Below are 12,327 nucleotides of genomic sequence, written 5' to 3'. Positions count from 1 at the left end.
TCTCAAAGGTTTATATTTTTGGAGGCTCAACTTCATATTTTAGGCTTTCAAATTCCACATACACCTCCGCAGCATGTGTTGCAGCTATCCACATGTCCCGACGAAGACAGCGTAGGTGAAGTGCTAACATCTGATGCATAAGTTGGCATTTTGTGTGATTACATTGGGGTATTCTCACAATTGTAAAGTTGTCCTATCCTTACCAAAGTTATCTTTGTGCATGCACTGTAAATAGGCTGAAGGCTTTAAGTATTTGCCGATAATTGAATAGCCTCCCGGGCACTTAACGGGTGGTGATGGGACATAAAGTAGTCAGGAAGTAGTACCATTTACCTTAACTATTGCTTAAAACTGCAGGGTGACAGCGAAAGTTTTCTTTCCCATTCTATGTAGAGACCTTAGCTAGACCTAAGATCGCTAGTAGCGGAAACCAGGTTCTGGCATAGATCTTAGGCATGGGCCGATGCACCATCAGCTGTTCTGTAAGGGACACAATTGATTGAATAAGAGGTATTGCGCAATGGCCCAATTAAAAATTGATCAATGCTTCATGTATGTTGTGTAATAAAATGAACGTATACCATTTAATATGCTTTTCAAGTATCAACATTCAATCTGTAACCCCCCCAGCACATGCATCTTCGTGCTTTTCATAGTTGGTGCTTTCTACACTACATATTGGTATTAATATACACGAGATCATGTTTCCTGCTGGAAATCATCCCGTCGCTGCTGATATTGCTCACCTCCTTGGCACTGCATTTATAGTAATTTCTTTTTTATTTACGTGATAACCTTCTTCAGTTCTTCAGCTTTCCTTTAATACTTTATTAGATCGGCAGGAAGTTGGAGACCCGATATATAAATACTGGAACCTGTTTGTAAACTTGCAGTATTTTCATCCCCCCCCCCCCAATTACCCTATTTAAATGTGTATGTAGTATAATTATAGCCATTTGTACATCAATGTAGGTATAACACTTCATTTATGCTTTAACGTAAAAGAAGAGAGGAAGGAGACGAGACGGTGGTCTTGGAAATCAGCAGGAAGGAATAACCGATATGTCGAAGTTTCTTTTTATGGTAGTATCCCTTTAAATGTAAACTATGATCTATCTTTGTAACACACATATTCTCTCCGAAAGCAGATGACTATCTACAGAGCTCTGCAAGGCCCCAAGGATTAAGCTTTTGAGCCCCTTTTACACTTAACGGTTTATTCATTAACCTGTGAGTTTGCAAGAGAGTTCTAGTTTCACCTGACTAAGTTGGCTAAGCATTAAGAAGGGCTCGGCACTGGGACATTTCTATTACAAGAATGAATGGGCTAATCCTGAATAATGCATAGTTCAGTCAGTGAGGTTGATTTAATGCAGGGTATGCTCACTGGGGATGTCCCTTCTGTAATGCACAGTGAAGACAATGAGCTGCCAATTAACTTTTTTGTTTAGTAAGCCTGTTTAGTGATCATTATCAGCTTCTTAAATGTTTGTCTTTTCAGAAATTAAAGTTTCTGAACAGTAAAATAGCAACAAAACGTATAGTGGTGAGCAAAGTGGCAAACGCAGAATGCATGTGAAGAATTCCAAGTGCATGGAATTGAAAAAGCTAGGTTTTTAAAACTTTATAAAATTTGTTAAAATTACTTAATAATGGAAAAGCTTGGAGTAAATGCAACGAAAAGACACATTTATCAAAAAATGTAACAAGTTAACCCCGTAGCTAATGGCTGAATTAATCTAATGTTATTCTGGGTCTGGCTCAGCACAGACATGGTTACTTACAATTGCTGAACTCAGTAAATACACCTTCGATATTGTTGATTACGGTAAAGGAATAGTCTTTTCTCCTGAAATAACTCAGACTTTCTCTCCTGGGTTATACTGCTGAGGCGTTCTGGCCAAAGTGTTTCATTTAGCAAAAGATGAATGGCTGCATAGCATGTCCTACAATAGCTGGAAAACTCTCGCTGTTAATGTTATTTTCTTCTATCTTGGAATCTGTGTTAATGCATTATTGTTTCGTCCTTTACAAATGTCACTGTTATACCGATGCGTTGTACAGAGCTCCTGTGTATTCTAAACACGATGTGGACTCTTGGGGACGACTTCCCGCTTTTGATTTGTGTAGGTCCCTCCATTAATGATTGGAATTTCACAGGCCCAATGCCAGAAAATAGTTTTCATCTTCTTCTTTTATAATAACTGCCTTGTGGAACATCGATCAACACTGCAGCTAATACAATACCGCATTGAAACAGTTACGGGCTACATGTGAAAATCTGCTTTGGGCATGTACTGTTCCTCAGGAACCTGCAAGTTACGTTTCCTTTCCTAACCTTTTTAATACTGGATTCCTCACCTCAGAGGGAACATTGCTGCTAATTGGGAGTTTATTCACTGAACGGGGAAATGAGAAGCTCACACTATGCGTTATAAAGGACCATCTCTCCTGCCGGAAGCATTGTGTTGGCTCAGTAAAAAAACAATGTTAAATATATGGTGGCGTTTAATTATGCCTAATGCAGGGCCCACCCTCAAAATGTGTTGAAGTGTTTCATCCTGCATCATCTCACCTCTGTTTAGTGCAGGGCTGCACAATGTCTGGATATCCCAATTGAAACATTAATTAAACTACTTGTCTTCAGTCAGCGGTACATCACAATCCCTGGCTTGTTTTGTGGCCCCCAAGGACCGGAGTAGCGCGGCCCTGCTTTAGTGAATAAGCCCCATAGACGCTCTCTCCGGGTGGTCTTGTATGTACTCGTATTCTGAAGAACACTGTACATTGTTAAATATTGTTAAAGAGATCGTATTGACTTGTAAAGCATTGTATATAATCCGAATGTGCAGTGTGTCTAGTAATGATGAGATGTCTTTTTCATATTGAAGAATGTTAAGGTCTGTAGGACTTTCTATTGGTGCTTAATAGCGTTTAAGAACAATATTTTCATGCTAACGTTCGTGGGTTTCGGGGGTTGATGCACTGGAGAGGATAGCTGTGCATTCACCAGTTGCAAGGAACGGACTTTCGTCAAGTACATGTTCTATATCTCATGCATGTTTCCAGGTAGCGTCCTGCATCTGAATGTCATGGCTTTCTTCAGAGAGCGGCTGTAATCTCAGTCTGTATTGCTTTTACATTTTCTTAAATGTTTGAAGTTCTGTGCTGTCCCATGCTGCAAAATGTATTGGAGATGTGTAAAGAAAGCACTCGGCCATTAAACTTGTTTTACGTTTTACAATGTTTAATGTTTAACTTCATTTTGTTTTCCATCGGAACCTGCGCATGCACCATAGACAAGCAATTTATTAGGGTTACAGGTTCTTGTGATATATATATATAATGTGATTTCATCCCCGTCATTAATTAATCTTCTATATGAAAAATATAAAGTACTGTAAGAACCAAGAATTGGCATTAACCTCCAGTTAAGTTTTTGTAATCAGCATCTAATCGTTTCAATGAGTTGGAGTTAATAAAATAACGAGGGTTATTAACTATTGCCTAATCACAATAGAAGCCAATCGACTGGTCTCTCTGACTATGACATTGCATTGGTTGCTACAGTGGATATAAAAAGTCTACACACCCCGGTTAAAATGCCAGGTTCTTGTGATTTTAAAGAATGAGACAAAGATAAATCATGTCAGAACTTTTTCCGCCTTTAATGTGACCTATAACGTGAACAATTCAATTGCAAAACAAGCTGAGAAAGACTAAACCATGACCAGTAATTTTTTTTTATATTTTGTTATGATTACTTCAGATACGCGTAATCTATCTATGATTGCTAAAACTAAAAGTGTGCAAAATTAGCTTAGGTATTTAATGATCTCAATAAAATGTGACTATTTTGTACCTGGTTGAAGTATTTTTTCCCCCCAATTTTGGACCATATGGGGAAGTATGACTAGGTCTACTATCCAGCTCACTTTTTTTGTTGTTTGTGTGATTTCTTTACTAAATACATTTTTATTTCACAAAACTGTTGAGGCATCAACAGATCACCACTGTACGGTCGGCAGACAAAAGGCAATACCGTGCTTATATATAAATATAGATATATATAATGGAGAAAGACCTGTAGAAAAGGTAAAAATGTCACTATCCATGATTAGCAGCTATTCCCAGATGTAGACCCGAAGACACAGGGTATTGTGGAAATCGTGTTCAATTCCAGTCAGTGATGTTCATATGGCTCATGGCACATCAGAGGCTCAGATGACACACATTGTTTTCTTGCATTAACAAAGGTGAAATATAAAGTATGTCAATTCCTTCATGGTATTTGGATTTGTATGAACCTTAATTTTAATGAAATTTGGCAATTTTGTTTGTACGAATCTCTGAAAACAAGAAATTTATGTCCGTCTTCTGACAGCTGCTTCGGTGTCTCTGATTGTTTTTCTCCTGGTTTCCCCAACACTATCATGGCCTCTTAGAGATCCGCCTGCATTAGTTTGGCCTCTCAGAGTACTTCCACAACAGGACAAAGCCACTACACACATCACAGGGGCAACCTCTCCCCCATTCCTCCAGTCAGGGAGAAAGTGGGCACGAAGGCTCTGTCCTGTTGCGGAAGTATGTGGAAGAGGCCAGGATAATGCAGAGGAGAGCTGGGAGAAGGAAAAGAACAAGAAGAGCTGCAAAAAAAGAATATGGAGAAGCGGGCATACAGAAGCGATTTGGATTTTTGGTCCATATTCACAAGTCTTATGGATAGTAGACGTTTAGCCAGCACCTTGGAGAAAAAAAAAAGACCTGAATCCATCGGGTTTTCCAAGGCATCTGTATTTATATTGACAGTTTTGCACGTGACCGTTTTCACCAGGATGGGGGAAAATTCCTTCATGACTCCATGGGCAGTGAGAATAGCCCCTCTGACAAGATGGAAGCTGAACACAGATGTATTCGTCCTAGTCCAGGTTTGGATTTATTATATTTTATTGATATAGCGCCAACAGTTTACCCCTCCCTTCTTACAATACATACATTGAAAGGGTATAACAAAACCGGAACTCACAGAGTAAGACAAACTCATACATTAGGTAAAGAGGGCTCTGCAATTGTTTAAAAAGGACACTTTATTCCATGTAATAACATATTATGTCATATCCCTAAGAATTCACAAGCTGCCATCTATATGAAATAGAACAGAAATGGTGGATACTGTATGTTGCATAATATTTTCAAACAAAGCATTCACTTTGGTTTTTTTCGGTGAGACACTGTAGCTTTATGATCTATTAATAAAAATGACCATACTAAGTAACAATGCGGGTACAAAATATAAAGGCGATTCAGGAAAAGAGAACAGTGACATATGCAGGATTAGGCCCATAGGTCTAGGCTACAAAACCCTGAGCTCCCTGCACACAGCCGGTTCTGGGGTAGATCTTTGATCTACCCAACAATTCTACTTATGCTACGGATGTTGTGGCGGCTCAGCACAGCCTCAATGGGCTGCATTAAAGGACACGGTGCAGTGATATGATGTCATATAATATGATGTCATATATAAATTAATGCATTCAGGACACTGACTGTGGAGGGGGAGGCGCTTCCCAAGGTGTAAATACACCACTGGATAGACCAGTCTCTTCAACAATCGGTGAGATCCGACTAGTATTTAGCAATGACTTGGTGAGATGACATCACCATTTTATTGGAATAGGTTAAAGTTGAACTTCTTTTAGTGAATTATCTTTGGGACATTAGGATCCAGACTTCTTCTCAGATCATCTGTTTTTGGATATGTGGTGGGTTTATAGTCTTCATTTTTGCTGTGTCTCACTTAAAGCAGTGGGGTTACCAATATATATATATATGTTATAAACATCATTAAACGCCTATACGATCTGATACTTGCCATATACTTTAAATGTAATTTCACCTTACTGCCAATCTCAGAGTCAAATGCACTAATTCCTAATCATGCTGTCAAGGAATTACCATTGAATGCCTCTATCTTAACCACTCAGAGGACCTTATAACTAATTAAGGTATATGGGGATATGTGAGGACATTATGACAATTTCCTACAATGGAGACCTCCAGATGTCGGGACAATATGGATTAAACCCCACTTCTATACATCTTACTCTATGCAAAGCTTTATTAAAACGCAAAGCACCGTTTTCATAAAACCTCTCGTTGCACAGCGCTAACAAACGGCTGTCACAGACGCCAACCAATCATGAACCGCCCAATCAGAAGCGGGCGATCCTCACCAATCGAAAACCCGCTTCTACACACGTGCTACACATACCAGGAAGCGCTTAATGTTTAGCGCTCGGTATAGAGGTCGTGGTGGTTCTCGCTCGGTGCTTAGAAGTTAGATAACGTTGTGCTCCAGGAGGATGGGCAGCCTGAGCATTGCGCTGCGTCTTCTTAACGGAGCCGCGGCAGCGCAGTCTGGGAAACAGCGGCTGCTAAGTGAGTGACCTGCCGTGCTGTCACCCGTTATATGCTACGCAGTGGTTTGAGCTCGGTTGGGGGGCATTTGCTTCCGTATATCGTAACCTTGGTCCGCTAGATGCTTCTGCTTGGAGCGTCAGTGATTTAAACCCAAGCGATATAAAACAATATCACGGGAGAAAGTTCTCGCCGGAAGTCTCAGAAGGTAGTGACAGTGAAATTAAATGTGTCTTAGTGCCCCTTTTTCTAGCTGACGTTCCAGGCATTGGTCCAGCAGACTGTGTCTGTTTCACCATCATAGAACTGATGGGAGTGCCAAGTGTATTTAATCATATGGTGCAGGGAGATAATGGCCTTGCTGACCTTTTGTTTTTATTGATGAAATAGCGGCTTACTAATGATGACAAATAGAGAAATAAACGGGTGTGATGAGGGTTTGGTCTGGAATCTTAAGTTTGGCCAGCGCAGGCTTCCGTTGCAGAAACTCAAAGCTGTGGTTTGGACTTGTTTAGACCCAGAGGTGGGGACGATGAACTCGGATGCCTTGTGTAAAGATCAGGACCCAGCACCCTATGCAATTATACTTACTGATTATAGTCTTCTACTGTATATGCTTGTGTGCTTATTAAATAAAGCTCTCAATAATGAATGCTCCCTGATCAATGACGTTTTTTATGTTTGCTGATGGTGGAATGGTTTGTTTCATAACATATATTTATAGAAGCTACATAAAGTAACAAGTTCTGCGTCTGGAGAATAAGTTGTGCGATCACACTGGGATTTTCTAATGGGTTGCCATTGATCTTAAATAATCATATCTGTGAATGAACACTTTTAAACAATAATAGTTATGGGGTCATTGGTCAAAGGCCTTCTACATCTTCCTTGATGCCACCACACTGTATCAGAACACGCCTTGGAAAGTCCACCTTGGAACTTACTTTTGCTAAAGCAATGCAATGACGGGGGGAACAGAAAAGCATGAAAAGTTACGTGCAGACACCTTGATGCATGGCTATTCTGTCTCTTGTGCTTTAAGGGTGCATAAAAAAAGTTTGGGTAAGGGAATTAAGAATTAATTACTAAGATCTATCAAGTACCATATGGTGAGTTCTGGGTTAGCCAGTAAACTCAATTGTGATTGGAGTAATAGGGAAGCTTGGTTCCTAGTTAGTAACTTTGTCAGCTATTTAACACTGGATTGGAATCATGGCTATGTCAAGTTCTAAAATAAGCATGTTCGGTTTTAGTATGTACTGGAGTCTGGAACTCAATTCGGAGAGCTGGCAGTACCTCACCGCAGAACCCCAACGCTGCAAAGCAGCCACTGAAGAAACCCAAAACACCGCAAGGGCGACTGGATGAAGCAGAGCAATCCAACATGGAAAAAGAACCTCTGCAAAGTAAGCAAAAAAAAAGTAACTAAGTGAATTTCAATTCTCGAGCAGGGGTCCTGTTACACACCAGCATATGGGATAAGGTCCATTCCTTTCAAGAGACAAGCGGGTATATGGCACAATATTATAACGAACATACTTTGTTTATTAAAGTAAACGTGGGCTAGTTGACAAGAATATTTCAATGTAATAGGATTAACATTTGGTTATAACATCTGTTGCATTGTATCATCAATCTTTCTGGTATTTTTTAGTAAGTAAATAGAAAAGTGAGGTGGTTGCGTCGTGTAAGCCTTAGTTTGGTATTAAAGCTGAAATACATTAAAGTAAACACACGGGGAAAAAAAATGGCAATGGTATATAGACCTACCCCCTTTTAAGGACACTTGTGATTAAGGACACAGTTACCCTTGTTTACGTACGCATACTTTGTGCATGACGCCAGCATGTCAGTTTGTCTTTTGAGTGTGATTTCTTAAATTATTATTTTATTCATCCGTCCATGTATTTGTTTGCCTTTGGGTGACAGCTTCCTCTTGCGTATCCATCTTCAGCGTGAATGTAACCTCTTATAGCCTACTGCATCAACATATGCTTTCCAGGCCGCTCTCTAGAGACGCTGCTAAAACCTTCATCGCAGGGGCTACCTTAGGCAGAAATCCATGTAAAAGAGCATAAGATATTTGTGTGGCTTTCAGAAATGTGCTGTTCTAACTATCGATGACCCTTAGGTGCAAATCAATTTGCCTTCAAGCTTCATCCTCTACTGGTTAGGTGATGGGCTTCTGTTATTAGATTATATTTGCTTTTTTCTTTTGGAATTAAGATAAAAGATAATTACTGAAACCTATGAAACAAACAGTATGAACGGAGATAAACTCGCTACATTGATTTCTGCAGAAATGTTAATGCACAGCTTTAGGTGCTACCACCGCCCTATTCGTGTATATTTTAAAGAATGATGATGATTTTAAGTATGATGCCAACTAATATCGACCAGTTTCTACATCCCATTTCAACATAAATCCGCTATTTTGAATTGGATTTCCATTGATGATAAATGGCAAATGCTGTCAATAATACACTTTAGCCACACTCAAGGTTGTTAATCCGATTGATCTTGAGTTTCCAGTTATAAAAGCGTAGAGTTTGATGGAAGGTAAGACCCATGCAGCCCTCCTCGTCTGTCCATTCCTATTTAACATTAGCAAGTATATCTTGTATATGAAATAGTTTGATGCACAGCCGTAGTGTGTGAATTATAATTCAAGCCAGTAAAGGATCTTTACACCTAAACATCTTCATTCTGGTTATTCCAGAACCAAAGTAAAGTGTTTCTGTATATTTTGATTTATTATAATGATTTGCTTGCATATTTTTTAATACCGTATATTCCATACTTTACAAGTAGGAACAAATTACCGTATATATAAAGGGGGGGGGGCTCAGTGCTTTTGCAGGTGCTGTGGAGATGCAAGATCTGGTTTTGAGAAAAATTTATCAACAATCCAACTATATTAGACAGAAAATAAATAGTATGTGCTTATCAAGATGCAATAATAGATAACAGGCTCTGTCTTGGATTGTATAGTTTAAGAAGATTGTGAGAGGCAAGCTATACGTGGTAAATGAGAGCATGAAATATGAGTTAATTACTCTTACTGGATGGCTAGCGGGCCAGGAACGACACGTACAACCAGGCTGAGAGTGATAAATTTTGTGACAGTCCACCAATCCAGAGTTTTTGCTCTTGGTCCAGATATAAAGGACAATCTCTCACAATGTTTTGCTGGGATGATTAACATACTCTTAAATTTGTTTTGCAGGATTTCCAGGCGATGTTAATCCTGTTACTAAGGAGAAAGGAGGACCTAGAGGACCTGAGCCTACTCGCTACGGAGACTGGGAGAGAAAGGGGCGCTGCATCGATTTCTAGACAATTAACTGATGGTGGCTGGTGGTCATGGTTCATATACTCTTATGGTAGTTGATGGGGAATTTTATTTCAGGGTGTCAGATAAAACTGGTGTGAAATACATTATGTACAAAGACTACACAACCATTTCCCCCAGTACTTAATATAACCAAATATATATGATGTTCACTCCTCGTTCCTATTAATTTCCTCCCCTTTTCTAGTTATAGGCTACATGCTAGGTGCAACTCGTGCTAGAGCAAAATAGACATTGTGTCTAGAGTAAAATGTCACCCATCATAGATACTCTTGTTAAATGTGATTGGACGATTCATGGGGGAATCAGAGTGCCGCCAAGTTTTCTTAAAACATCGTGTTGTTCAGTAGGGATTAGGAAGCCTAATGAAAGCAGTGAATATGTTCATTTTCAAGCAAGGAAGTTCTCCACAAGTGATGTGGTCAACATAATTGAACACTTGGCAGGGCATGTTGGCAAGAGAATGTTGATAGCACTGCAGTGATGCCGCAGGAGCCACAAAAAAAAAGACTGGGGTGTCACCTAGCAGAATGTCAAACAAACTGTCGCTTACTCATATTATATATTCGTGAGCCAAGGGAATACACTCGCACTCGCATTTCTTCTCATTACCTTATCAAGGATCTGAGGCTGAGAGACTATTATGTTTTTACTTGAAAGTGTAACACATTGTATAATAAATATGTGTTGAAAGATTGTACCTGAAGTACTCTTTAACAATAAAGAATACAAAAACATTGTTTTACGGCTAAATTTCCAATTGTGTGTGTGCGTGTGTGCGTGTGCGCGCCCAACTTGCTAGATTCAAACTGATGAGATGACGAGTAAGAAAACGGATGCCTTGTGCTTTATACAAGGTCGGTTATGTCCTACATGTAGGAAAGTATCTGGAATCGGCCCTCCACCAAAATGGTTTTCTGAATAAAAGTATCGATCTATGATAGATGGCACAGTAGCCCCATGCATGTTAAGTACAGTACATAACATACTTGGGGGTACTGTGCCATTTGGAAATGTCTGCTTATGAGATGCACCTAACGATCTGCCACCTCATCCTACTTTTCACAGTTAAGTGTACCTAGTAAATGCATGCGAATACTTACAAACTAAGCTTATGTACGTTGTGACGAAGCACTGCGCCTTTCAAATATGGCAGCGTATGAAAGAGTGATTAGGAAGGAATGTTAAGAAGGATTGAACAGGTTAAAATGAGGTGCGCTTATGGCACTGATGGTGTGTTTGTAGGATAGCCAACTTCGGTACCTCTGTAGTGGATGTGGAGCTGTGATTCACACGATGCACAGATGAGCCATAAGGCAATGCCTCATTTAGTACCAAAAAATAGCTTGGATTAGCGAACACAGGAGTGATGGCTGCTGATAAAGAGTCTCTGTACTCTGTACTCCTAATAAGATATTCCACTCCAAAATCAGCCTGTTCCAGCTACAATAGTCATTTATAGCATTAGTAACATCTACACTGTATTTATGATCCATTAGATGTTATTTTAATGGACAAAAGTGACCCCAAACATTTGAACGGTGATGTATCCAGAGGGATTTGTCCTGATTATAGAAACAGCTCATATGTAATGGTACATCATGTTATTTGGCTGTAGTGTGGTTTAAATTGCACCATTTACATACACTTTTTAATTATTAGTTTTGTTTAGCAAACAATAGAATACCTCAGTCTCGATCACCCAACCTGACACTAATTAAATTCTATGGACTTCATTAGTGTTGCCATAAAGAATGTGCGGGGTGAGTAAGGAAAGCCACTCAAAATATCACAACTGATTACAGTCAGTGCCGACCTGTGTTACTGTATACAGCACTGTACATAAAGGAATACGTTTCAGCGGCATTGTCCCTTTAAATATACGATCTCAGTGAAGGGGATTAATAGAGCTAGAACAACATACATGGAACACCAGGGGGAATTCCACAGCTAATGGCATGAATATGAGGGAATGGAATGTGGGCGGCGCAATGAGGTCATGGAATGAAGGGGGAGGGGTTTTATATATATATATATATATATATATATATATATATATATATACATATATTTATGTATTATATGTTTGTATGTCTATATAAGCGCATGATCACAGTATACGCCTATAGAACACATATATTTATATATAGCCCGTCCACCCCCGTCATTCACATCGTAAAGGTGCGCCCAGAGCGTCATCACCAAAGCTGCGCTCCACCTCCTATACTACACCTGTCAGCTGGCGAGCACACGAATCACCTGTAGCACTGAGTCCTGCCCACCCTCTCACTGCAAGAGCCAATAGGTGTCTGAATCCCGAAGCATGGGAAAATCAGCTAGCCGAGGCACCGGAAAGGGCGGGACGAAAGTGGGGCAGAGGTGAGTGACGACAACATACTCCTCGGGACGCTATTGGCTGTTTGCAGGGGGCATAAGTGCGTCACCGACCCGGTTCTCGGAAGTGTCGTGTGTATTCTAGAGACTAGTGAGGCTGGAGTGAACGGAGGGAGCTGTATAAACCTCTACACCCCTGGCTGCTCGTCTGTGGTGACACAGCT

At 40.0% G+C, this 12,327-nt stretch overlaps 1 protein-coding gene across 1 annotated transcript; it reads left to right on the top strand.

Annotated features, from left to right (window-relative positions):
* The first annotated feature begins 6,296 nt into the window (after positions 1 to 6,296).
* Positions 6,297 to 9,933, top strand: SDHAF4 (succinate dehydrogenase complex assembly factor 4). Its single transcript, XM_053459088.1, has 3 exons — positions 6,297 to 6,438; positions 7,671 to 7,823; positions 9,644 to 9,933. The coding sequence occupies exons 1-3, from the start codon at positions 6,363 to 6,365 to the stop codon at positions 9,751 to 9,753; spliced, it is 339 nt and encodes a 112-aa protein (XP_053315063.1). The 5' UTR covers positions 6,297 to 6,362; the 3' UTR covers positions 9,754 to 9,933.
* Positions 9,934 to 12,327: the final 2,394 nt, after the last annotated feature.

The sequence above is a fragment of the Spea bombifrons genome, chromosome 3 (genome assembly GCF_027358695.1).
Source record: "Spea bombifrons isolate aSpeBom1 chromosome 3, aSpeBom1.2.pri, whole genome shotgun sequence".
In the NCBI taxonomy this organism is placed as follows: Eukaryota; Metazoa; Chordata; class Amphibia; order Anura; family Pelobatidae; genus Spea; species Spea bombifrons.
The sequence above is the reverse complement of the archived record's forward strand: the minus strand, read 5'-3'. Positions and strand labels throughout refer to the sequence as shown.